The sequence below is a fragment of the Adiantum capillus-veneris genome, chromosome 13 (genome assembly GCF_014529385.1).
Source record: "Adiantum capillus-veneris isolate H3 chromosome 13, ASM1452938v2, whole genome shotgun sequence".
In the NCBI taxonomy this organism is placed as follows: Eukaryota; Viridiplantae; Streptophyta; class Polypodiopsida; order Polypodiales; family Pteridaceae; genus Adiantum; species Adiantum capillus-veneris.
Window position 1 is genome coordinate 44108742 of NC_140943.1, and position 26552 is coordinate 44135293.

At 51.3% G+C, this 26552-nt stretch overlaps 1 protein-coding gene across 2 annotated transcripts in view; it reads right to left on the reverse strand.

The window, feature by feature from the left end:
* Positions 1–436: 436 nt before the first annotated feature.
* Positions 437–26552, reverse strand: part of LOC147443891 (NADH dehydrogenase ubiquinone complex I, assembly factor-like protein (DUF185)) — a 186642-nt gene continuing 160526 nt past the window's right edge. For both annotated transcript variants that reach the window (XM_086526696.1, XM_086526697.1), the window contains exons 9-10: positions 1151–1259; positions 437–1062 (exon numbers count right to left, since the gene is read on the reverse strand). In XM_086526696.1, coding sequence (XP_086382822.1) covers positions 797–1062; positions 1151–1259 — 375 coding nt within the window. In that variant the 3' untranslated portion in view covers positions 437–796. The remainder of the gene's footprint in view (positions 1063–1150; positions 1260–26552) is intronic.

Here is a 26552-nt window from a genome sequence, read left to right on the forward strand (position 1 = left end):
GACTTTCCGCCTTCATGTGTCTTTTGACTTTCCACCTTCATATGTCTGTTGACTTTCCACTTTCATCTATCTTTTCATTTCCTAAACTCACCCTTCACTTACGCACTTACCATGTTTTGAGAGAATTTTTATTTTTCTGAGATTGGGGAGACCTAATTGCACAAAGCCAAAAAAAAAGAGCATCGCATGCCCTTTTTTGACTACACCAAAGGACTCACAACATGGTTTGTGACCTTTAATTTCTAATCAAAACCCTTTGTATCCAGGTTTGACAAGGGCCACTTACCATCAGTCGAGCAAGAAAAGGCATTCGCCTTCCTTGTAATATGCTCTATCCAGGTTTGGACCACTTTCACACGATGATCTTAAAACTTTGATGCACATTAGCTTTGATGGTCTCTAAGAGATCGACATAAAGACAAAACAACAGGAATAGTTCTTGGCAAAAGCTATAAAATCCATTTTACTCAGTGTTGATGAACCTTGCACAAATTTGAGGTTTTGTTTTTTTTTTTTTTTGGGGGGGGGTGGGGGGGTGGGGCGTGAGTAATAATTTACGACTTGGTAAATTACACAGATTTAAGACGCAATGGGGAGTTACCTCTAAATTTCCTTGGGATCTTGTTGTACTACTTTGCCTTCAGAGAAAGACTCAAAAATTGATCAGCCCAAAATCCCCTCCTGGGTTGCTGTAAGACAAGGGGCCTTCTACCACGAGGAGACACTAGTTGACAATCACCTGCTTCTGTATGCCACTTTGCTTTTGCCTGAGATTTGGAGGTTTTACATGCTCACCTCACTGAAAACATTGTGGTGCTCCAAGCCCACTATTGACAACCGCAAGAACTTTGTACCGAGACCCCATTCCATTTGGAGCTAGACTTTCCTCTCCCTCCCACCAGGGAGCACTGCAATCCCCAACCAGCTTCCAGTAGCCTGACTTCAGCAATTCAGCTTGCTTGTCGTCTTTGGCTCTCTGTAGTAGTGCCTCAACCCGAAAGTTTATTCCCAGCATTCCAAGAAATGCTGATTGTGTTATAGGCCCGTACACTTCCGCACTGACTGTTACATCACCAAGAGGAGAGGCAACTGTGAACAATATTTCTACCAATACAAAGCTAACAGCCAACCAATGGCTCAACTCTACTACCTGAGCTTTCTTTGACCACATGTTTGAGGGCTGCAAAATCAACATAGGCACTTAGATCTGCCTTTCCTGGATCGTGCAAAACATGCACAAACTTGTGCTTTTGTATAGCCTGCAGAAAAGACTCTCTCTCTCTCTCTCTCTCTCTCTCTCTCTCTCTCTTATGTGGCGAATTTTTCTCAAAAGCCTGCAAACAAGGTAAATGGGCAGTCTACCGAGGTGGTAAAGCCATCATCTAGGAATTTCAACAAATTGGCTCTCCCCACAGCTGACCCTCCCTAGGTTTTGTTGTCCCCGTTCCTTTTTACCCTCCTGATGGACCCTCAGTCCTTAACTGATATGTATCATCACCTTCTGCTTAGATGGAACCGTTGTAATGTTTTGTTACTGGTCCCATGGGTCATATATGACCTCCATAGAAGATAATTCAATCTCTCTCTCTCTCTCTCTCTCTCTCTCTCTCTCTCTCTCTCTCTTTGTGTGTGTGTGTGTGTGTGTGTGTGTGTGTGAACCTGTATAGAGCAGGCAGCCTGCGGTTGGCGTAGGCTGCTTACAGCAGGCAGCCTGCGTGCGCAACAGCAAAGAAAGGGGAGCTGTTTTGAATCAGATAGGGCAAGGCGTGCAATTGCTTGACTGTGAACACAGCAGGCAAAGTGCACGCACGTCACCAAAGACCAAGGCGTGCTGATTGGAACCAGTTAGGTTTCATGCAGGCAATTACGGTTTCATGCAGGCAGCAGATAGTGTTCTCAGGCTACATTCCCTTTTTTCGATTCTCTCTCAGAGAGGGTTTCCAAAATGTACTAAGAAAAATAGGATAAAGCTGAAAAGGGGATCGAGGACACAAAGAAAGGAAAAGACAAGATGCATTAAGCCACACGGACATCCACTATCATCAATATGACAATTGAGGGGGAGCAAAAGAGGAAGACTAGAGCCCTTCATGTGCATGTTACATGTCTCAAAGACACTAGGAAAGTAGAAGAGGAAGTGAAAGAACTCTTGAAGCGCATGGGCATTTCTAAATCCACACACACGGGCTTGGAGAGTGGGAAAGAAGGGAAGTGGTGAGAAAGGAAGTTCCAAGGAAAGAGCACTCATTATACGTTTCCCTATGTTGGAAGCTACAAAGGAATTCCTAAAGAACAGACCAACACTCAAGCAAACTCGGATATTTTTGGGTGATGACCTCACTCTGACACAAGTACAACACATGCAAGAGCTGATGCCAGAGATCAAGATAGCAAGGGAGAGAGGGAGTAGTGGTTTTGGAAAGATGCACCGCATGACGGTGCGAGACCTATGGAACCAACCTTAAAATGGCACCATGGAATTGTAACAGATCAATGAAGCTAGATGTAGCCGCATTTGAGGATAGCTTCAAGGGAAGAGACATTATTTTTACTAGGAGACGCATCAAACTCCTGGTGACACATTACCTAGAGTGACAGGATACCATTGGGAGACTACTTGTAGACAAGATGTGAGATCAACGCAAAGAGGACATGGGTCAGGAGGTGTGGCAGTCCTATTTAGGGAGGAGCTTCAGCAATTATTTGTATTGTTCTGACATATGAGCAAGCAAGATATATGTTGGGTCAAAGTGAGAGCGGAGACAGGTGGGTCACTCTACATTGCAATATGCTATTTTGCCCAAGCACATCTCATTATGCATCTCCAAAGGGGCAGTCACCCTACATCATATTGGATGAGGACATATGGGTGTTCTCTAGGGATGGAGATGTCATTCTTCCAGGAGACTTTAATGCCAGACAACTTTCTACGATACCTCAAAGGAAATGTTGAGAGAACTGGATGTCAATGATATGGGATTGGCGAGGTGTTCGCAGGATGAGGAGCACACTAGATATGGGGGATATCTGATAGACATGGGGACTACACATAGACTGGCCATCTTGAATGGCATTTTCAGTTTTCATTTTTACTTTCAGTACTTTTTGTACTTGTACTTCAGACGTTGTATTAGATTCACCACTTTGTATCTGATGGTCTCATAGGTCATTTTGGCCTTTTGAAGACGTTAATATATCATTTCATTTTCTCTCTCTCTCTCTCTCTCTCTCTCTCTCTCTCTCTCTCTCTCTCTCTCTCTCTCCGTAACAAACTGTTGACGTGTCAAAGCCCTGAAGAAGGGAGCCAACTTGCAGATGTCGACCGAGGGGCCTAAACCCTAAGAAGAACAAGTAACAGAAGAAGAAGTCCTACCAACTTATGGGGACCCCGTTCGATGGGGCACCAAGTGACAAAGGATTAAAATAAAGCAGGACCTGCACACACACACACAAATTGATAACACAGATTTTCAACATCGAATGGGTTCACTTGTTTTCCTCATAGACATGGGGCTAGCACAGTGGATAATGTTTTGGCTCAGCCCAGTTTTATACCCTCTATTTAGGACTCTACAGTCGAGCCCACGCCTATCGGGGTAGCAGTAGATCATGCCTTTTTTTTTTAACTTTAGCGAGCCGGGGGGCCGGGCAGAGATGCCCGGCCTACTCTCGCATGGTGAAGCTTTTGTCACTGATTTCAATCTCAATTAGAGACCTTAGACACCGCCTTGGGGATAAGAAGCCCGTTCAATCTTTTAGAACTTGCACCCTTGTTAGTTTATCCAAGGGATCCTTGGCGGACCCCGTTAGGGGCATGACAACGCCCAAGAGCCCCGTAGGGATCCAGATACTGCAAGCCTTGGTTTCCTTCACTCGCCGAAACCTTGATCACCCCGGCGGGTTTTCGAGAGAAATTGCCATACCCAACTTGGGCGTTGACTCGTAGGTTGAGTCCCGACAATTAGAGTCTCCAACACTCCTCTTACCCATTGATGAGGCAACCCATGCATCAGTATCATCAAGTCATTCGAGTTTAGCACATAGTTTCATAACTTTTTGCTATTAAGGAGAATTTCGTCCTTCCCCCCTTCTAGACGTCGGAGGGATCTAATTCATCTTCGATTCATCCAATCGGTCCGCTAGGTTTACAACCTAGCATTTAATGCTCTTTGATACTGTGGTATTGCCTCACCAAGGAAAGCTGCTACAAGGTGGTGCCCTGCAACCACTCCCCTCGAATGCGGATGTGGGTTAACCCAATGGGTCAACCTGACTCCACGAGCCTCCCCACCAAGAGGATAATGGTAAATTCACCGTCACTGGGTCCTGAAGGTCCCGAATGGTATACAGCAACCCGCCGAGACGATCAACTCAAGCTCGGGTCAGGGCCGAGCAGTTCAGTAGAATATGATCAATTGATTGCCTGCCCTCCAAGTCATTGCAAAGGGGGCATGCACTCCCCCTCGGTAAGACTTTATCCGCTAGTCTTAATCCTCCTACTCGGGCGAGCAGTAGAGGCGCTCGCCGTCAGGCTTCATGCTCAGAGACAAGTTACCTCGGAAAAGGTACTTTTGTTTTTCCGAGAAAAAGATCCTTCTATTAGTTAATGAAAACTGCCCATAGGGCTACAACCACCTCTGCAAGAGAGGGCTACAACAAGCATGATGGGGAGACTCTCCCAATGAAAAAACAACATCTATACAATGAGGCTAAATCAAGAGATGGGAGGAGGGAAGAGCCACACAGGTGGACAGTAGTGCCATATGACCACCCCCTGGACAATGGTGTAGAAAGGACCAGGGCGCCAGAGTCGAAGGAAAGCCTCGCGGCGCTCCCGCATGCGGTCGGAGCTGCCCTGTAGTCCCTCAAGCTGTCCTCTGAGAGTATGGATCAGCTCTAGCCAAAAGTCACGAACAGTCTCTGCTGGTGGCACAGGGTGAGCCTCAAAGATGCGGAAACAGCGGACCCACCAAATGAACCAAAGTGTCAGGCCACTGATGAGCTCCCAACACTCCTCTCTCTCACTGCACCACTCCTGTGGAGTAAGCTCTATAGCAGGCTGGAGTGTAGGATGCTTCCCCTGTATCACTATCATCCTGCTGGTGGAAGATAGCTCAAACTGAAGTGCCGGGCCCGTGAGGGTGGACCAAGCCGCTGCCCCCCAAGTGTGTTGTCGAGCTGTGGAGAGAGCAGGCATCAGCCGAAGAACTTGTAGCCACACCTGCTGGGCCGAGGGACAATCCCAAAGACAGTGACGCTGACTCTCCACCAAATGGTCACAAGCTGCACATGTGGCCGGGAGACCACCATGCACTAGCCATCTCCCTACTGCTGTCGCTCTATGTGCGACCAGCCACTGAAACAAGGTGACTCGCCTTGGCTGTCTGGAGTCCCACAACCTCTCCCAAAAGTCTGCCAAGAACTCGACTGTGAGACCCTCCTCCTGCCAATGACGTGCTGCAACGGGGAGGGCCTCTCTTTGTGCTGCTAGTATATGACATCCCAGTCGAACAGTGTAGTGAAAGAAAGGGACTCCTGGGTGGTCTGCAGAAGAGAAGGGGTCCCTCCATAGCCACTCACCAGGATCCCACTGTACTCGTGCCAACGGACAACACTCCCAAGCCTATAGCCTCCAGTGTCCTGTCTCAAGAAATGCTGGGTCAAGGTCTATGACGCAGGTCCTCCCACAGATGCCCACTACTCGGATCCTCTGAAAACAGCACTCTGCTACCTGCGGGGCCTCTACTGCAACTCGCTGTAGTCGTCCCCCACCCTGAAGCTCGAAGAACAGGGCTAAGACAGACTCTGAGCAGCCCTGACTGAAATGAGAACTTCCAGTCGTGTGAAGGCTCCCATCCACCGGGGTGCTACTAGCTCGAGAGGCGTGAGCCACTCAGCTGGAACTGACTCTGTGATGTCCTGACACATGCTCTGCACCCTTCTCATGTCCTGTAGCTAGAAACCCTGCACCTCCTCTGACAAACCTGTGAACTCTAGCCAGTCACCTAGAGAGCGCCCTGGACCTGCTGCCATGGGACCCCAAGAAACATGAGGCCGACTACCAACCAAGTCGCCTCTCTGAGTGCTAACCATGGGGTTCCAGACGAGGGGCTGCCGTAGGCACTCCTCCGTGCACGTCAGTTGTCTCTACTCCAGGCCACGCCTTAAGAGCTCCCAAGATCGAAGCAAACCCACAACGAAGCGGTCCTCCAGTCTCCTGCTCAAACCAACTCAGCGCAACTATTTAAAGATCCATCTTGTCGAAGGTTGCCAAGGGCCTCCTGACTGAGGCACCCTGGCACGAAGCCTCTGCAACAAAAACTCCTTCCAGTGCTCCTCTCCTGGAAGAAGTCTTCTGACTACGAACTTCCCAAGAAGGACTTTGCTCTGCTGTGCTGGATCAATGATCCCAAGCCCTCCCTGAGAACAAGGAAGTGTGATGACCGACCAAGCCACCTTGGCTCGGGGTATCTGAGTGCACGACCTGACCAAAGGAAGTTCCTGATCAGCCTCTCTACCTGGCTGATACAAGAACTCGAAAAGATCCAGCAAGAAGTGATGTACCACATAGTCGCCAACAACACCTGGTTGGCAACTACTACTCTACCAGCCAGCGAAAGTCGTGCTGAGCTCCAATGTAACAGCTTTCTCCTGATGGACAGGAGAAGAGGAGCAATCTGTTGCTCGGGGGACAAGTCCAAACCAACCTGACAACCCAAGTACCGAACTGCAGTCCCTGGGGGAATCCACCTGAAACCCTCGCCTGGCATCCAATCTGGCACACGAGCACTGCCAACAGAGAAAGCCACTGTCTTTCTCCAGTTGATCTGTGCGCCCAATGCACAACAGGAGGTCTCCAAAGCCTGCTCACATCTGTGCACATTGGCATCGTGGCCCTCTAAGTACAAGGCTGAGTCATCGGTAAACTTAACGTCCAGTAGCTCATCTCCCCGAATAGGGAGTGCTAAGCCCCGTAGACCAACCTGCTGTGACACCAAAAATTTGCTCATCGCCTCCGCATAGAACAAAAAGAGAAAGGGGGCAAGAGGACAACCCTCTCTGACCGAGCGTGTGAGCATGAAGCGCTCACCTCTACCTCCTACAAAAAGCAATTGACTGTGAGCTTGTCTGTACAAAGCTGACACCCCTCTGATCCAAGCATCTGAGAAGTCCATCCTGCATAGAGTGCCCTCTAGAAAGTCCCAGTCCACTCTGTCGTATGCCTTCTCAAAATCGAGAAGAAGAATCACAAGGTCCTCCCCACAGAGCCGTGCCAGGGCCGAAGCCTCCCAGAAGTGAAGATGTTGTCAAGGATATTGCGTTCCTTGACAAAACCTGTCTGAGTCCCATGTATAAGGCTCTCCAAAAGTGGTTGAATCCTCAAACTCAGAGCCTTGGCAAGAATTTTGTAGGCTGAGTTGAGGATGGTGATGGGGCGCCACTGTTGAATCTCATCCAAGGAGCCACCCTCCTTTGGAATGAGGTAGATCAGGCCCTCACTCATGCTATCAGGCATCACTCCTGTGTGCAAAATGTACTAAAAGGCACTACAAATATCTGGGCCAAGCAGGTCCCAGTACTCCAAGAAAAAGCTGGGAGTCAACCCATCCTCACTTGGCCAACTACCACGACGAAGGGCCCTAAGAGCCGTGTGCAGCTCCTCAAGTTGAAGAGGCAGCTCTAGCCTCTGGCGCATCTCCTCAGTCACAAGACAAGGTATCTGTGCCCAAACTTGCTCCCTGCATGCATCCTGCCGCTCTGACTGGGGCTCAGCAGATAGTAACTCACGGTAAAAGTCAGTAGCAATTGCACGCATATCCTCGGCCTCACAAGCAACTGACCCATCGGGTCTCCTCAACTGATTGACCTTGGCATGCGAGTGCCGAGGTCCCACTGTCTCAAAAAAAGCCCCAGCCACTCTGTCACCCACCTGAGTCCACTGAGATGCCTGTAGGTGGAAGGCAAACTCATGACGCCTCTCCTCTGTGCTAGCAAGCTCCTGCCGAGCCTGTTGTAAGTGCTCCTCCAACCATGGACTGTCTGGATGCTGCTCCTTCATCCTCTGTAGTGAAGCAATGCCTCGTCTGAGACGCTGCTCCTCCTCTCTCGCTGCAGCCCGGCAAGCCAGAGACTCCTGAAGAAAAAAGAGGCTCAGCTGACCTAGGCCTAAGGCCACTCTGTCTGTAGGTGGAACCTAGCTGTCCATGCCCTCTGTCTGGAGAGCCTCTACCCTCTCTCTGAGTGCTGAGTCCAACAAGACCCGCTCTAGGATGCGAAGCATCGTGCTCCCACTCCTCTGCCTGTCTGCCACTATGAGGATCACTGGTGCGTGGTCCCAGAAGGATGTCCATGCCACGATGCCCACTGATCCCCCCAAGTCACTGAAGTGGTCACTAATGTAAAAGCGGTCTATCCGCGATAGATTCACTCCTCCCACTGTGCGGTCCGATCTAGAGAAAGCAAGACTGTCTGGAGGCCTCACAAAGCCAGAGTGCTGCCATGTATCCGAGACCCTCAAAGTCATACACAACCTCTCCCAAGCTGCTAACTCGACTCCATGCACAGTAGCATGGCTGCCTCCAATCCTGTCAGAAGGGTCCTCCAACATGTTGAAGTCCCCTCCTGCACACCAATGGTTGGCCTGCGGCAAAGACTCAACAATCTGTGACCAAAACTTTGCACGAGCACTCGCCACATTCGGCGCATAGATGTTCAGGAAGCCCACAAGGCCACCCAGAACGTGCATAGTCATCCATTGAGCCCTGCCTGGCACAATAATCCCTCTGCCCACAATGGCCTGCTGCAATGAATCCGCAATAGTCATACATACCCCACCATGGATGCCTCTAGGTCCAAAAGCAGCTGACCAGAAGGTATCATATCGTCCACGCAAAATCTGACCACATCGCCGAATGCGGCTCTCACACAGATGGTGCTCCTGAAGCATAAGGAGATCAATCTCTCCTCCCACAAGGCAACGCTGAAGCTCCTGACGCAATCGGCCCCACTGTCGCTAAAACTGGGGCCCACCTAGTCCCTCCACGTTCCATGAGACGATCCTCATGGTGAGCAAGAGAGAACAGATGCTGCCGCAGCAGAAAGACGTGCTATCTTCAAGGCTAGCTTGGATGGGGAATAATCCGCATCCGAGCGTCCTCTAGATAGGCGAGACTGCAGTGAGTGCCTAGCCCAAGCCCAAGCAGAGCGAGCCGTGCCTAAAGCAACCTCCTCTGTCCAGGAGTCCTAATGAATGTATACATAGCAAGGCAAACACTACGTATCCGCAAAGAAGTACACCACAATGTGCCTACATCCTACTGTGTCTTGGGGTGTCACCGCAAACTTGGCCAAATTGTGCCTACATCCTGCTGTGTCTGGGGGTGTCACCGCAAACTCCTTTCAAACTTGGCCAATGGCCACAAAGTCTACAACAAATCTGTAACTCCAAGTTCTCCCATGTGATGAGAGAACTCGAGAACTTGTGTATGCAACCATCCCAACACTGAGTCGAGGGACCGCTCTGTCTCGGCCCTACCACAGAGGGGGAAGGAGAAACCAACTGCTGAGTCCAAGGCCTCTGTCCCCCTAGCGGCGAGGAACAAAGCATGGACCTTGAAGCAGGCTGCCTCGTGGTCTGCTGCGGAATCGCGGAGAAAGCGAGTGAACACGTAGTCGAAGAAGTCCCAGCAGCGTCGGAGGTCAATGCTCGTCAGACCACGAGGGATAGCTGCAAGGGAAGATGTCTGAATTTGCAGAGGGGGTCGCAAGAAAAGCTAACCCTCTCTCGCTAGGCGACTCGTGGCAAAAGCGCTGTCAACAGATCTCCTAGCCGCCGGAGAGGGACCAGTCTCCTGAGTCGACTGTGGAACTGGAGCAAGAGGGGGGGGAGAAGGAGATGGGGGGAGCGGGGGAGAAGAGAGGCGGGATGCGGCGACAGAGAAAGAGGGGCGAGGTGGAGAGGCGACGGGAGCAGGCGGGGGGGGGGGGGGGGGGGGGGGGAATGAGGAGGAGGAGGGGAACTCTGAGGGGGAAGTGGTTGTCGAGGGTGAAGCGGAGGTGGAGGCTGGCGTAGGGGACTCCTCCTGCTCAAGAGGACCAAAGCGGTTCCCCGCGGGAACCCACTGCTGCTGAGTAGGCACCTAGGGGCCACTCTGAGTGCCAGGCTGTCGCTGTGGCCCCTCGCGTCGATGGCCACGGGCCTGTTGCCACCCCTCCTCCGCTGGATCCCCAGGCTCGGAGGGTGGCTCTGAATCTCTGCGCTGTGCCGCTGGCTGGGGCTAAGGCTGTGGTGCAGGTCGCGGCCTCCTCTGTGGACAGGCCTTCGCTAGGTGGCCCATCTGTCGGCAAATGAAGCATTGGTTCGGGAGGCCCGAGTACTCCACACTATGTCTAAACCAACCCCCACTCACCCGAGGCACAAGGATGACCTTCGGGAGCGTGTGGGTATCTCTGACCAAAACTCGAACCGAGGGGATGCCAGCCGCCTTGGCAGCTACTGATGCTACCGTACGAGGTGTCTCCAGGACAGTCCCGATGGCGGAGCCAATCCTGGAAAGAAGTGGTAGGTACTCCCTCCGTAAACCCGGAAAGCAGACTGAGATGGGGATGTCTGCCTCCTCTACTAGAACATCCAAAGTCGGGTCAAAACAATGTCGCCATTGTCGAAAGTGGGTGCATGATGCTCGGATGGCCAGTGGACTCATAGCTATGACCTTGGACGCCATCTCAGAGGTCTCGAACTTGATCTGATAGTACCCCCGTCCGAGAATCTGGACATCCAAGATCTTGCCACCTCTGCGAGAAGGCGGGCCTGGAGAAGGTCTCGCAAGTCTCCTCTGCTAGGTCGGGTGCCGAGAATCTTGCAGATGACCGAAGTCGCCTGCAATCGCTCTACCTCTGCGGCAAGGCTCGCTTGCTCTGTCGGCGAGAGAGCAAGTCGAATGATGGGTTCAGCGGGGTTGGGCGAGGGAGCTTCTGGCGAGTCCCTTTGTGGCGAAGCTGGAGCCCCCATCTGTGTCTACTGCTGTCGGAAAGAAGGAAAGAGAGAGAACGTTGTCAACGACCTTGACGAGCACTGTCCCAGGAGGAGTACTGCCAATGCCAGCTGAAGGAAATCTTCGGGAAGAAAGGCGAAAAAAACAAAACAAAGGAGGCTGGGGAAAGGGGGGGGGGGGGGGGGGGGGGGGGGGAGGCAATGCGGATAAGGCAGCGGGCTGAGCGGCAAAGGCAGCGGGGAGGCTGGGCGAATGGCGGGCGGGGTAGCGGGCTGAGCGGCAGAGGCAGCGGGCGGGCTGGGCGAATGGCGGGCGGGGAAGCGGGCTGAGCGACAGGGGCAGTGGGCGGGCTGGGGGGGGGGGGGGCAGCGATGGCGAGGGGGGGGGGCGCGGCAGCAGCAGCGAGCCAGTCGCTACTTCTTATATCCCTCACTTGGGAAAACATTAGTGTTGTTAACAAGAACACCAAAAAAGGTACTTGCGTGTGATATTCATCCCACGGAGCTTATAGTTGGTCAAAGAGGCACAAACGGCTCTTGAGTCCCATTTATCCCATACTAGTTCCCTGGCCGTCTCCACGGTCGCCGCTGGACAATGTTGAAGCAACCACCTATCCGTCCTAGTTGTCCACACATTTAGCGTCTCATTCCAGTTCAGCACAGCTCCACTAACACAGACAACTACGCATATCTGATACAATTTTACTTCAGAGACTGATTTTGTCTCCATAGATGGTATATATTGATGCTTATGCAAAGAGGATCCGGGGAGACGTCTAGAGGAGCTCACTTACATATTGACAGACACTGTAGGATGCAGCAGCAGAGGCATACCCACACACTCAGCAACAACATTCTGGGAGCATACCCCAGAATAGCTAGTATGATGAGGAGTGTAGAGAGACGAGAGCTCGACTTCAAAGAGAGGTACTTCTAGGAGTCATCACTCACAGCTAGTCACGGATTGCTTCTTGACGTTTGCGCGACGGAAGTTGAGGGCGTTTCTAGCTCGATTAGAGTAGGATTTATACCAGCTGTTTTTGAGCCAGGATTCATGCGAGGCATGGCGACTCTTCCATGGGCATTCACCCCCACCAATCATCACTTCTACGGAGGTATGGGGTCAGTTTGCATCATCTCTCTACACGGTCTCGAGGCAGCCACCTCTTCCGAATCCGCCAAATCCATGCCCACACATGTGCTTTCTTTACCGCCAAGATGGTAAAGAAGGCCATTGACAGGATGAGGACCAAGAGAGCATATGATCACGATGGCCTAGTAGCAGAGCATTTTATACATGCCAGAGATCTGCTTGCAGAGCTTCTAGTAGTGATGTTCAACCGTGCCATGTGCGAAGGCCTACCTGATACTTAGGAGTTTGTCTCTAATCTTGATCATATTTTGACACTCTCAGCCATTATTGAGGCAGGGAGATCACATGGGAGATGGCTCTATTGTTGCTTTGTGGATTTCCGCAAAGCCTTTGATACAGTGCCCAGAGCTACATTGATGTGCAGACTACAAGAGATGGGGGTACCCATAGAGTTGATTTAGGGGATCATGGCTCTACATACAGGTCAGTGGTGGGGCATATATGCACTTGAGAGGGGATTTCTGATTTGGTTCACTCCACTATCAGTTTGAAACAGGCTGCCTGCTACACTATTTGGCATATATGTGGACGAGGTTCTGACTACATTAAGAGGGATGGTGATAGAGGAGCACAGTTGGCAAGGACATGGATCCCACTATTGTTATATGTTGATGATATTTTGTTGATTTCTGACTCCCCGGAGGGGATGCAGCATCACTTAGAGGCTTTGCACACATTTGCACATGATAGTGGATTGTTTGTTAAGCTGGGGAAAACCAAGGTTGTGGTGTTTAACGCCACACCACAGTGGGTCAGGAGGTCAACACCCACATTTAGATATAGCCAGGAGACGGTGGAGTATATGGATGCATACACCTATCTTGGGGAAGTCTTCAATGGACCGGTGTTTTCTTTGAGGAGAGTAGCAGAGACTAGACTGACGAGAGCTTATGCAACCTTGGGAGGATTGGAGAAGATGTGTTTGCAGGTTAGTTTCAAGAACCTCGAACAAATCTTTGGCCTTTTGACACTCTAGTGGATTTAGTTATGCTTTACGGAGTTCAGATTTGCGGACCCTTGGTGGACCATCATGGCAGATCTGGTAGCACTGATGTATGGAGATGTATGGAGAGGCCTTTAGTCTCTATGATCTCTTGGATGATTCAGGCCAAGGCCTGAGTGCCACATGAGATTATTCGAACTGAGCTAGCTGTCCCCCCTCTTGTGGTCGAGGCCATTACTAGATCAGTATCCTTCATGCACAGTTTATGGGACCTCCCTAGAGACACATATGCTCGGCTAGCCTGTGAGTCATCCCGACAAGTAGCGCTACAGGGGGATACAACATGCTGGTATGGGCAGATGGCATCATGATTTCAGTCACATGGTTTTAGCATGGATAGACTGCCTCCATTCCAGTACTCCTTGGAATGCACCCTTCCTATCTCTCACACGGGCAGAGATCAGACTCATACATCTGGATCTGATTTAACTAGATACCAGAAGCACATGGATACAGCCGACACAAGAGTTGGGCACGAAGATGGCTTTCTATGAAGAGCATCTTCTCCAATTAATAGAGGATGGATATGTGATCAGACCGGCCTATATGGACACTCATTTATCCCATGGGATACGATGTGCTATTGGTCAGATGCGCACATCATCGCATCAGTTAGAGATTGAGACTGGCAGATTCAAGAGAGTACCAACAGAGGCCAGGATTTGCCAGTTGTGCCATATACAGCCAGAGATAGAGTTGCATCACATTTGTCATTGTCCTGTATACTACGAGATACGGGGCCGCTTTTATTGTCTATTCAGAGAGGGCTCTCGACCGTTAGCTAGAGTCATGAGATATCACGATCAGATATGCCTCGGGTTGTTTTTTCTAGAGCTACGTAGTACAGGGATAGTCTCTTGAGGAGACCAGGCAGTGGGAGACATTCACAGAGGGAGATCACTGACTTCTGTAGAGCAGAGACTCGACGGTCAGATGAGCAACCTTCACAACAAACTTCAAAGCCCACCTATACCAGAAGTATATTAGTTGACAGAGCCAATTGAGCTAGGGAGAGCTAGACGCCCACGTTTACGAGGGCGATCACGACATCGACGGAGGATCAGGACTATTCTAACACGACATAGGAGATGCCTAGTACAACTATTTACAGAGGAGGACATTGAAGAAGCCCTTTAGCGACCAATGCAATACTTTCTCGGATAGCACCGGATGCCAGGCGTCCTCGGGTATTGACGATGATGATGAAGATGATTTTAACTTTTCACTTTACTTCATTTTTATTTTGTACCCAGACACAGTATTAGATCCACCAAGATTGTACCAGCTTGGTCTCATAGGTCATTTTGGCCTTTTGAAGACGTTTAGTATAACATTTCGTTTCATCTCTCTCTCTCTCTCTCTCTCTCTCTCTCTCTCTCTCTCTCTCTCAACAGGTCGTGCGGGCGCAAGGTAGCACAGGGCTGAAGGGGTCTCTGTGCGCGCAGGTGTAGCACAGGTCACGCAGGTGCAAAGGTCGTGCAGGTGACGACTACATTAGGGTTTTGGTCAATGCGCAGCAGCAAAGCACCTCAATGGCCAGTAGGTAACTCTATTTTGTGCGTCAGCAGGTGACGACTACATTCGGGTTTTGGTCAGCGTGCAGCAACAGAGCACGTCAGAGGCCAGTAGGTGACCCTATTTTGCACGTCAGTCTGCTGCACGAAACCCTAAATCACACGGCAGTGTTTAGCTTGACTCAGCCCACCCCCCTCGCGCCACCCTCAGCTCACCCTTCCTCCTGCCCCGCCACCCTCAGCCCAGCCCCTCACGCCCCTTCAGCTCAGCTCAGCCCCCCCCCCCCCCCCCCTTACACGTTCAGACTTCAAACCTATTTTCAGACTCTTTGAAATTTAGAGAGGCAGGAAATTCTGAATTTTCAGATTGCGAGACTTTCAGAAATTGAAAAGTGCAGAAATTCTCAGATTTTTAGTAATTTCGGAATTGCAGAGAATGTAAGTGGGTGTGACCCCTCCCTCCCTCTAGCTTTCGGTGGCTATCAAGCATGAAGAAACAGAGTGACAAAGTTGACCCCTTAGAGGATGCCATTCAAAAGTGCAAAGAAGAGATGACCGAGACCATTAACCAGATCAACCGGAACCTCTTGGGCACAATAAAGATGCTCGAAGAACACGTGTTGGTCCAAGAAGGCAAGATAACCACACTGGAAGACCATGTGAAGACCCAAGATGCAAAGATTGCGCTACTCAAGAAGGAGCTTGCCGAGGTGCGATCCAGAAACGCACTTGAAGAGGGAGAAGTGCAACCCTCAGTTATAGAAGAACTCAACGTCATTAAAGAGCAAGTGCGGGCCATCAGAGAGGGGGAAGAGCAACTGTAACAAACTTGGACACTCCAAGTCAAGAATCAACCGCGACAGCACCAAATAACCACTTCAAAACAAGTCACAGATCACAATAGATGTACATTGGCCCGGCGGAGTTCCGTGCCTAGAGATATTGGCCCCAAAGACTGACGCCCCTTTCAGTTTTTTTTTTTTAATTAATCAAATCAAAGTACAAAAGAGTGGTTAGGGTTTCACTCTCACACTCTGCGCCCAGATGCTCTGAGAAGTGAGGCCCTCACCACTAATTTAAAGATACAAGGGATGCCCAAAAGCAGAGCCCCAAAAGCTTTTACAATAAAAAGCATCAGTTCTCTCTCTCTTAGAGAGTCTTTTCTCTTTTTTTTATAAAAAAAAGCAAAATTCGCGTCGCTCATCATTTTCAAAAAAAAAAGCCTCCGCGATTTCCAGAAATTAGGGTTTCTGGCAGAAATTAGGGTTTCTGCTATCCGCCACCTCATCACTTTGTGACATACCCCCCTCTTGAAAACATTGTAATCGACCGCAATTACGCCTGCAAAACCGACAAAAGCTATAAAGCGTCTTAGCAGACACGGACTGTTAGTACCTACCTACTAGGAACACACATCTAGCACATGTACAAAATCGACAGTCACATCACACGACATCACAGGACATCACCAGACATCACAGGACATCACATGACATTCAACATTCATTCGGATCTTATGCCTTATGATTTATCGGCAATGTAGCTAGCAATCATATCTAGGTCCAATCGGGACCTCATTGATGTCCGATTGACTAACCCCTATTGCAACCATGTCTATTCGAGATCAATCAGACCAAAATGCTGCAGTCATTTCGTCTATCAGTTCCTGCACTCACAAGAAGTCAAGAACAAAACAGTATCATTATCAGGAATTCCATTTCATAAAGTCATCCAGCAGAATACTGTCAGCTCTCAGTATCCCTGAAGCTCAAAGAGACATCAGTGACTTTAGTATCAAAATCGAGGCATCTGTTGACAAGGGAGCGGAGTGACTGCCCTCTTGTGCATCCCACTGCACCAGATCTCCGACCAAGCTGAATTTCTAGGTTCTGTTTGGAGTAGACTATGCTAAACCAAAATATCGAGGTAAAGTTTCACAATACGAGGAGTATCTGCTAGGTCCTCCTTCTCCATCCACTTCACATCAAATGCAGGAAAATTCTTGAACTAAACCAAGAACCGCCTTCGGACTTTACCTTTCTTCGTATCGTTATGTGCCAAAATCTGTTCAAGAACAAGGATCTCCTCGTTTTCTTCCACTTCGGGTTGCTCATCAGGCTCCCCATCATCAGGCACATCACCCTTAACAAGGTTCAAGAGACTCACATGCAATGCATTATGAATCCTCCAAGTATCTGGCAGTTCCAATCGGAAGGAGACATCATTTATCTTGTCAGTGATCTGGAAAGGTCCGTAGTATCGCATACTAAGCTTTGGAAAAAGCCTCTCCTTTTCCTTTTTCTTTCTTTTTTTTTTTGAGAAAAAGATCCTTCTATTAGTTAATGAAAACTGCCCATAGGGCTACATCCACCTCTGCAAGAGAGGGCTACAACAAGCATGGTGGGGAGACTCTCCCAATGAAAAAACAGCATATGTACAATGGGGCTAAATCAAGAGATGGGAGGAGGGAAAAGCCACACAGGTGGACAGTAGTGCCATCTGAGCACCCCCTGGACCATGGAGTAGAACGGCCCAGGGCGCTAGAGTCGAAGGAAAGCCTCGCGGCGCTCCTGCATGCGGTCGGAACTGCCCTGTAGTCCCTCAAGCTGTCCTCTGAGAGTATGGATCAGCTCAAGCCAAAAGTCACGAACACTCTCTGCTGGTGGTACAAGGCAAGCCTCAAAGATGCGGAAACAACGGGCCCGCCACATGAACCAGAGAGCTAGGCCGCTGATGAGCTCCCAACACTCCGCTCTCTCACTGCTCCACTCCTGTGGAGTAAGGTCTGTAGCAGGCTGGAGTGTAGGTCGACCCCCCTGTATCACTATCATCCTGCTGGTGGAAGATAGCTCAAACTGAAGTGCCGGGCCCGTGAGGGTGGACCAAGCCGCTACCCCCCAAGTGTACTAACGAGCCGTGGAGAGGGCAGGCATCAGCCGAAGAACTCGTAGCCACACCTGCTGGGCTGAGGGACAGTCCCAAAGACAGTGACGCTGACTCTCCACCAACTGGTCACAGGCTGTACAGGCGGCCGAGAGACCACTATGTACAAGCCAGCTCCCTACTGCTGTGGCTCTGTGTGCAACCAACCACTGGAACAAGGTGACGCGCCTCGGCTGTCGGGAGTCCCACAGCCTCTGCCAAAAAGCTGCCAAGAACTCAACTGTGAGACCCTCCTCCTGCCAATGACGTGCTACAGCGGGGCGGACCTCACTCTGTGCTGCAAGTATATGACGTCCAAGCCGAACAGTGTACTGAAAGAAAGGGACTCCTGGGCGGTCTGCAGAAGAGAATGGGTCCCTCCATAGCCACTCACCAGGATCCCACTGTACTCGTGCCAGTGGACAGCACTCCCAAGCCCATAGCCTCCAGTGTCTTGTCTCAAGAGCTGTTGGGTCAGAGTCTATGACGCAAGTCTTCCCACAGATGCCCACAACTCGGATCCTCTGGAAACAACACTCTGCTACCTGCGGGGCCTCTACTGCAACTCTCTGTAGTCGTCCCCCACCCTGAAGCTCGAAGAACAGGGCTGGGACAGTCTCTGAGCAAGCCCTGACTGAAATGAGAACCTCCAGTCGTGTGAAGGCTCCCATCCACCGGGGTGCTACTGGCTCGAGAGGCGTGAGCCAGTCAGCTGGAACTGACTCTGAGATGTCCTGACACATGCTCTGAACCCCTCTCATGCCCTGTAGCTGCAAACCCTGCACCTCCTCTCACAAACCTGTGAACTCTAGCCAGCCACCTAGAGAGCGCGCTGGACCTGCTGCCATGGGAACCCAAGAAACATGAGGCCTACTCCCAACCAAGTGGCCTCGCTGAGTGCTAACCATGGGGTTCCAGACGAGGGGCTGCCGTAGGCGCTCCTCCGTGCACGTCGGTTGTCTCTGCTCTAGGCCACGCCGTAATAGCTCCCAAGAACGAAGCAGACTCACAGCGAATCGGTCCTCCAATCTCCTGCTCAAACCAACTCGACGCAACTCTGTAAAGATCCATCTGGTCGAAGGTTGCCAAGGGCCTCCTGACTGAGGCACCCTGGCACGAAGCCTCTGCAACAAGAACTCCTTCTAGGGCTCCTCGCCTGGAAGAAGTCCTCTGACGACGAACTTCCCAAGAAGGACTTTGCTCTGCTGTGCTGGATCAATGATCCCAAGCCCTCCCTGAGAACAAGGAAGTGTGATGACCGACCAAGCCACCTTGGCTCGGGGTATCTGAGTGCACGACCTGACCAAAGGAAGTTCCTGATCAGCCTCTGTACCTAGCTGATGCAAGAACTCGAGAAGATCCAGGAAGAAGTGATGTACCACATAGTCGCCAACAACACGTGGTTGGCAACTACTACTCTACCAGCCAGCGAAAGTCGGGCTGAGCTGCAATGTAACAGCTTTCTCCTGATGGACAGGAGAAGAGGAGCAATCTGTTGCTCGGGGGACAAATCCAAACCAACCTGACAACCCAAGTACCGAACTGCAGTCCCAGGAGGAATCCACCTGAAACCCTCTCCTGGCATCCAATCTGGCACAGGAGCACTACCAACCGAGAAAGCCACTGTCTTTCTCCAGTTGATCCGTGCACCCGATGCACAGCACAAGGTCTCCAAAGCCTGCCCACATCTGTGTAAATTGGCCTCCTGGCCCTCTAAGTACAAGGCTGAGTCGTCGGCAAACTCAGCGTCCAGAAGCTCATTTCCCCGTAGAGGGAGTGCTAAGCCCCTCAAACCAACCTGCTGTGACACCAAAAATCTGCTCATCGCCTCCGCATAGAACAGAAAGAGAAAGGGGGCAAGAGGACAACCCTGTCTGACCGATCGTGTGAGCATGAAGCGCTCACCTCTACCTCCTGCCAAAAGCACCTGACTGTGAGCCTGTCTGTACAAAGCTGACACCCCTCTGATCCAAGCCTCTGAGAAGCCCATCCTGCGTAGCGTGCCCTCTAGAAAGTCCCAGTCGACTCTGTCGTATGCCTTCTCAAAATCGAGAAGAAGAATCACAAGGTCCTCCCCACGGAGCCGTGCAAGGGCAGAAGCCTCCCAAAACGTGAAGATGTTGTCAAGGATACTGGGTTCCTTGACAAAACCTGTCTGAGTCCCATGTATAAGGCTCTCCAAAAGTGGTTGAATCCTCAAACTCAGAGCCTTGGCAAGAATTTTGTAGGCTGAGTTGAAAATGGTGATGGGGCGCCACTGTTGAATCTCATTTAAGGAGCCACCCTCCTTTAGAATGAGGTAAATCAGGCCCTCACTCATGCTATCCGGCATCACTCCTGTGTGCAGAATGTACTGAAAGGCACTACAAAGATCTGGGCCAAGCAGGTCCCAATACTCCAAGAAGAAGCTGGGAGTCAGCCCATCCTCACCTGGACAGCTACCACGAGGGAGGGCCCTAAGAGCCGTGTGCAGCTCCTCAAGCTGAAGAGGTAACTCAAGCCTCTGCCGCATCTCCTTAGTCACAAGACAGGGCATCTGTGCCCAAACCTGCTCCCTGCATGCATCCTGTCTCTCTGACTCGGGCTCAGCCGACAGTAGCTCACGGTAAAAGTCAGTAGCGACTGCACGCATATCCTCACGCTCACAAACAACTGACCCATCGGGTCTCCTCAACTGATTGACCTTGGCATGCGAGTGCCGAGGTCCCACTGTCTCAAAAAAACCACCTGTCACCCTGTCACCCACTTGAGTCCACTGAGATGCCTGTCGATGAAAGGCAAACTCATGGCGCCTCTCCTCTATGCAAGCAAGCTCCTGTCGAGCCTGCTGTAACTGCTCCTCCAACCATGGACTGTCTGGATGCTGCTCCTGCATCCTCTGTAGTGAAGCAATGGCTCGTCTGAGACGCTGCTCCTCCTCTCTCGCTGCAGCCCGTCGAGCCAGAGACTCCTGGAGAAAGAAGTGGCTAAGCTGAGCTAGGCCTGAGGCCATTCTGTCTGCAGGTGGAGCCTGGCTGTCCATGCCCTCTGTCCATAGAGCCTCGACCCTCTCTCTGAGTGCTGAGTCCAACAAGACCCGCTCTGGGATGCGAAGCATCGTGCTCCCACTCCTCTGCCTATCTGCCACTGTGAGAATCACTGGTGCATGGTCCGAGAAGGATGTCCCTGCCAGGATGCCCACTGATCCCCCCAAGTCACTGAAGTGGTCACTAGTGTAGAAGCGATCTATGCGTGATAGATTCACTCCTCCCACTCTGCGGTCCGATCTAGAGAAGGCAAGACTCTCTGGAGGCCTCACAAAGCCAGAATGCTGCCATGTATCCGAGACCCTCAGCGTCATACAAAACCTCTCCCAAGCTGCTAACTCGACTCCATGCACAGTAGCATGGCTGCCTCCAATCCTGTTAGAAGGGTCCTCCAACATGTTGAAGTCCCCTCCTACACACCACTCGTCAACCTGTGGCAAAGACTCAACAATCTGTGACCAAAACTCTGCACGAGCACTCGCCACATTGGGCGCATTGATGTTCAGGAAACCCACAAGGCTACCGTGAACCTGCATAGTAATCCATTGAGCCCTGCCTGGTACAATAATCCCTCTGCCCACAATGGCCTGCTGTAGTGAGTCCGCAATAGTCATAGATACCCCACCCTGGATGCCTCTAGGTCCAAAAGCAGCTGACCAAAAGGTATCATAGCGTCCACGCAAAATCTGACCACATCGCCGAATGCGGCTCTCAGACAAATGGTGCTCCTGAAGCATAAGGAGATCAATCTCTTCTCCCACAAGGCAACGCTGAAGCTCCTGACGCAATCGGCCCCGCTGTCGCTGAAACTGGGGTCCACCTAGTCCCTGCACGTTCCACGAGACGATCCTCATGGGGAGCGAGAGAGAACAAATGCTGCCGCAGCAGCAAGACGAGCTATCTTCGAAGCAGGCTTGGATGGGGAGTAATCCGCATCCGAGTGTCCTCTAGATAGGCGAGACTGCAGTGAGTGCCTGGTCCAAGCCCAAGCAGAGCGAGCCGTGCGTAAAGCAACCTCCTCTGTCCAGGAGTCCTCATGAATGAATACATAGCAAGGCAAACACTGCGTATCAACAAAAAAGTACACCACAATGTGTCTACATCCTGCTGAGTCTGGGGTTGTCACCGCAAACTTGGCCAGTGGCCACAACGTCTGCAGCAAATCTGTAACGCCAAGTTCTCCCATGTGGTGAGAGAACTCGAGAACCTGTGTATGCAACCATCCCACCACTGAGTCGAGGGACTACTTTGTTTCAATCCTGCCACAGAGGGGGAAGGAGAAACCAACTGCTGAGTCCAAGGCCTCTGTCCCCCTAGCGGCGAGGAACAAAGCGTGGACTCTGAAGCAGGCTGCCTCGTGGTCTGCTGTGGAGTCGCCAAGAAAACGAGTAAACCCGTAATCGAAGAAATCCCAGCGGCGTCGGAGGTCAATGCTCGTCAAACCACGCGGGATAGCTGCAAGAGAAGATGTCTGAATCTGCAGAGGGGGCCGCATGAAGGGCTGACTCTCTCTCGCTAGGCGACTCGTGGCAAAGGCGCTGCCAAGAGATCTCCTAGCCGCCGGCGAGGGTCCAGTCTCCTGAGCCGACTGAGGTACTAAAGCAGGAGGAGGGAGAGAAGGGGCAGGGGGGGGCGGGGGAGAGGAGAAGCCGGGTGGGGCGACAGAGACATGGGGGGGGCGAGGTGGGGGGTGAGCGGTAGCAAAGGGCGGGGGAGGGCATGAGGAGGAGGAGGGGAGATCGAAAGGCAGAGCGGCTGGCGAGGGTGAAGCGGAGGTGGAGGCTGGCGAAGGAGGCTCCTCCTGCTCAAGAGGCCCAAAGCGGTTCCCCATGGGAACCCACTGCTGCTGAGTAGGCACCTGGGGGCCACTCTGAGTGCTAGGCGGTCGCTGTGGCCCCTGGCGTCGACGGCCACGGGCTTGCTGCCACCCCTCCTCCGCTGGAGCCCCAGGCTCGGAGGGTGGCGCTGAATCTGTGCTCTGTGTCGCTGGCTGTGGCTGTGGCCCAGCCTTGGCAGGTTGGGACTGAGGCTGGGGTGCGGGTCGTGGTCTCCTCCGTGGATAGGCCTTCACTAGGTGGCCCATCTGTCTGCAAATGAAGCACTGGTTCGGGAGACCCGAGTACTCCACACTCTGTCGAAACCAACCCCCACTCACCCGAGGCAGAAGGATGACCTTCGGGAGCGTGTGGGTATCTCTGACCAAAACTCGAACTGAAGGGATGCCAGCCGCCTTGGCAGCTACTAATGCTGCCGTACGAGGTGTCTCCAGGACTGTCCCCCTAGGGGAGCCAATCTTGGAGAGAAGTGGAAGGTACTCCCTCCGTAAACCCGGAAAGCAGACTGAGATGGGGATGTCTGCCTCCTCTACTAGCACATCCGAAGTCGGGTCAAAACCATGTCGCCACTGTCGAAAGTGGGCACGTGATGCTCGGATGGCCAGTGGACTCATAGCAATGACCTTGGAGGCCATCTCGGAAGTCTCGAACTCAATCTGGTAGTACCCCCGTCCGAGAATCTGGACATCTAAGATCTTGCCCACCTCTGCGAGAAGGCGGGCCTGGAGAAGGTCTCGCAGCTCTCCTCTGCTAGGTCGAGTGCCGAGAACCTTGCAGATGACCGAAGTCGCCTGCAAGCGCTCTACCTCTGCGGCAAGGCTCGCTTGCTCTGTCGGCGAAAGAGCAAGTCGAATGGTGGGCTCAGTAGGGTCGGGCGAGGGGGCTTCAGGCGAGTCCCTCTGTGGCGAAGCTGGAGCCTCCATCTGTGTCTACTGCTGTGGCGTAAGAAGAGGACGACGGGAGGATGCTGCAGAAGGACGCGCAAACACTGCTCCAAGGAGTTGGAACGGATGTCGAGAGTGCCGAAACTGCAGGGAGCAACCGAGGCGGGGGGCCCAAACTGATGGGTGAACGGGCCGAGACGGGGGGGGGGGGATAAAGCGGGTTTGGGCTAAGGGATGAGGGCGTGAGGCGGCAGCATGGCATGAGGCTGAGGGCGGGTGGCGGCAGCAGGGGGCTGAGGGCGGGCAGAAAGGCTGGAACAGGGCAGCGCGAGGGGGGGGGGCAGCGGGGGCAGAGGGCGATGGCGATGGCGCAGCGGGGGGGGGGGAGGAGGCGATGGCGATGGCGCAGCGAGAGAGTACAGCAGCAGCGAGCTCGTTCTCCCTTTTTCTTTCTTAGGCGTGCCTTCTCAAAAGTAAGAGCACCCAATCATCCTCCTTCAGTTTCAAGTCGCGACAATGGCGATCCGCTGCCTTTTTTTGTCGTTCTTGAGACTCCTGCAAAGTCTCGCGAACCTTGGCAAAAGCCGTATCCAAATCTCGCGAATATTCATCCGCTTCAAATAACTAATCTTCATGCTCAGGAAGGATGGAACCTTCGCACCACTTTCAACAATCTCACATGGCGTCTTCCCCGTCGAAGAGTGTATCGTGTTATTGTAGGAAATTCCACCAAAGGTAAGTTCTTTTCCCATTGAGTCTTTTGATCCGAGATACAAGACTTCAATAAATCTAAAATCACTGAATTGGCAATCTCAAATTGTCCATCAGTCTGCAAGTGGAACGATGATGAGAACTGCAACTGCGTGCCAATGTTCTCCCAAATTGCCTTCCAAAACAAACTCATAAATCTGGGGTCTCTGTTGGAGACAATCGTCTCAGACGTGCCATGTAATCGGAAAATCATCGTCATCTTTATGTGTTCTCGGGAGATCAAAAATGAAATCCATTGCAATACTTTCCCTGTGGGTGGGTATGGGTAAAGGCTGTAACAATCCCTGTGCCTTATGCAACTGCGCACACACTCTTCCACATCCTTTTTGAGTCACGGCCAAAAGAAGTATCTCTCTACCCCTTTCATGGTGGTAGCAATGCCGCGGTGACCCGTAAAAGGTGGACAGTGACATTCAGTCATAACCTTATCCCTCAACGGCTATGTAACGCACAACATAGTCTTTCTCATCAAGTAGCCTTCCCGAAGGGAGTATCCCGCTACTGTCTCCCCATCCCGTATCCGTGTGAAAATATCTGCGAAATCTGTATCTGTGGCATACTGACCAACCATATCCTCGAAGCTCCTATGATGTATTGCGGCAATAGCCAGAACCAACGGTTTCCGAGACAAAGCATCTGCCACCACATTTTTTTACCCTGCACATGGACAATTTGGAAGTGAAACTGTGACAAGATGTTCGCCCACCGCATCTGCTTTTCCGAAAGTTGCTTCTGTGACAAGAAGTAGCGCAAACTCTGATGGTTTGTAAAGACAGTAAAATCCGCTCCGAGTAGGTAATACCGCCACTGAGTAAGAGCATGGATAACCGCCAAAAGCTCTTTCTCAAAGATCTGTGCTGTCATCTCCAGCCTAGAGAACAAACAGCTCTCGTAAGCTATGACATGGCCTTCTTGCATCAAGACTGCACCCAAACTACGACCACAAGCATCACAATATACTTCAAATGACTTCTGCAAGTCCGGCAAAGTCAAAATAGGTCCCGTAGTCAATTTCTCTTTCAATGTCCGAAAGGCAGTCACCTCTGTGGGTCCCCACGAAAAAGGTACTCCTTTCTGTGTCAAGGTATGCAAAGGGGAAGCAACCTCTGCAATGAACCGCCTATAGTACGAACACAGTCCCAAGAAGCTTCTAGCTTCATGGACATTCCTCAAATCGGGCCAATCACGGATAGTCTCTATCGTGGCCGGGTCCATTTGCACTCCTGTGCTCACACAATGTGTCCCAAAAAATGTATCTCTGGTAGGAAAAATTCACTTTTCTTTGCATTAATCACTAACGTGTGATCTAGTAATGCTTGAAAGATTTGAAGCAGATGATCTCTGTGTTCTGCCTCATTCTTGGAGAAAACAATGATGTCGTCAAAGAAAGTGCCAACAAATAGCATGTACTCTCGAAAAATCCTGTCCATCATCCGGTTAAATGTCGCAGGAGCATTGGTTAAGCCAAAAGGCTTACCAAAAACTCAAATAACCCAAAAGTTGTCCGAAAAGCTGTCTTGTAGACGTCTCCCGGCACTATCCTGATCTGATGATATCCACTCTTCAAGTCAATCCTGCTAAAGCACGAGGATCCCTGTAACCTGTCGAGTATATCATCGATCCTAGGAATCGGAAATCTGTTCTTGATGGTGATTTCGTTGAAAGTGCTATAATCGATGCACATTCTCCAAGATCCGTCTTTCTTCAAAACCAACAACACTGGAGAGTAGTACGGTGAAGTACTAGGTTGGACAAGACTCTTTTCCAAGAGGTCTTTCACTGGGTTCATAATCTTTTCATTGTGTACTCGGCTCACACGGTAAGGTGGCCGATTTGGTGGCGTGCTTCCAAGTATCAGATCAATGGTTTGATCTTCAGGCCCTCTGAAAAGCAATCGGCATGAGTGTGGAGAAAAATCTTGGCGTTCTGTTGATCAGGTCAAAACGTATTCAACCTTTATCCAACGTTCAATTCTCTCCCAAAAGAATGAGTAAGAAACTGAAGTTCATCAAGTACAATCTCTAAGCCCTTCATTTATCAAAGTCGCTTTCTCGGCCCGGTAGTCAACCACGGCGTAGTTCTTGTGGTACCAAGGGATCCTGAGTAGAACGTCACTCGCGTGCCCTGAACACCCCTGTCATTGCAAACGAAGTTTGCCAATGCTCGGTGTAATGGAAAATCCCATCCGGGTGCCAGTCCAACTACCTCCGACTGTGGCGTCAGCTCTCCTCAGGAGTAAACTTGGGTCGTGCATCATTTTTCTCTGGGTTGCTCTTTTTCTTTCTACTTTCATTCCCAGAAGTCTGTTCGGCTCGTTGTGTCACGGCCTTATCTCTAGGGTAGGTCAAACTGCTAGAGTGAATGGCAAAGCCCCGCTTCGCATGACTCATCAACTCCTAAATAGAAGCTGACTTCTATTCCAAGCAGTGATCTCGGCTCTCTGTAGGTAGA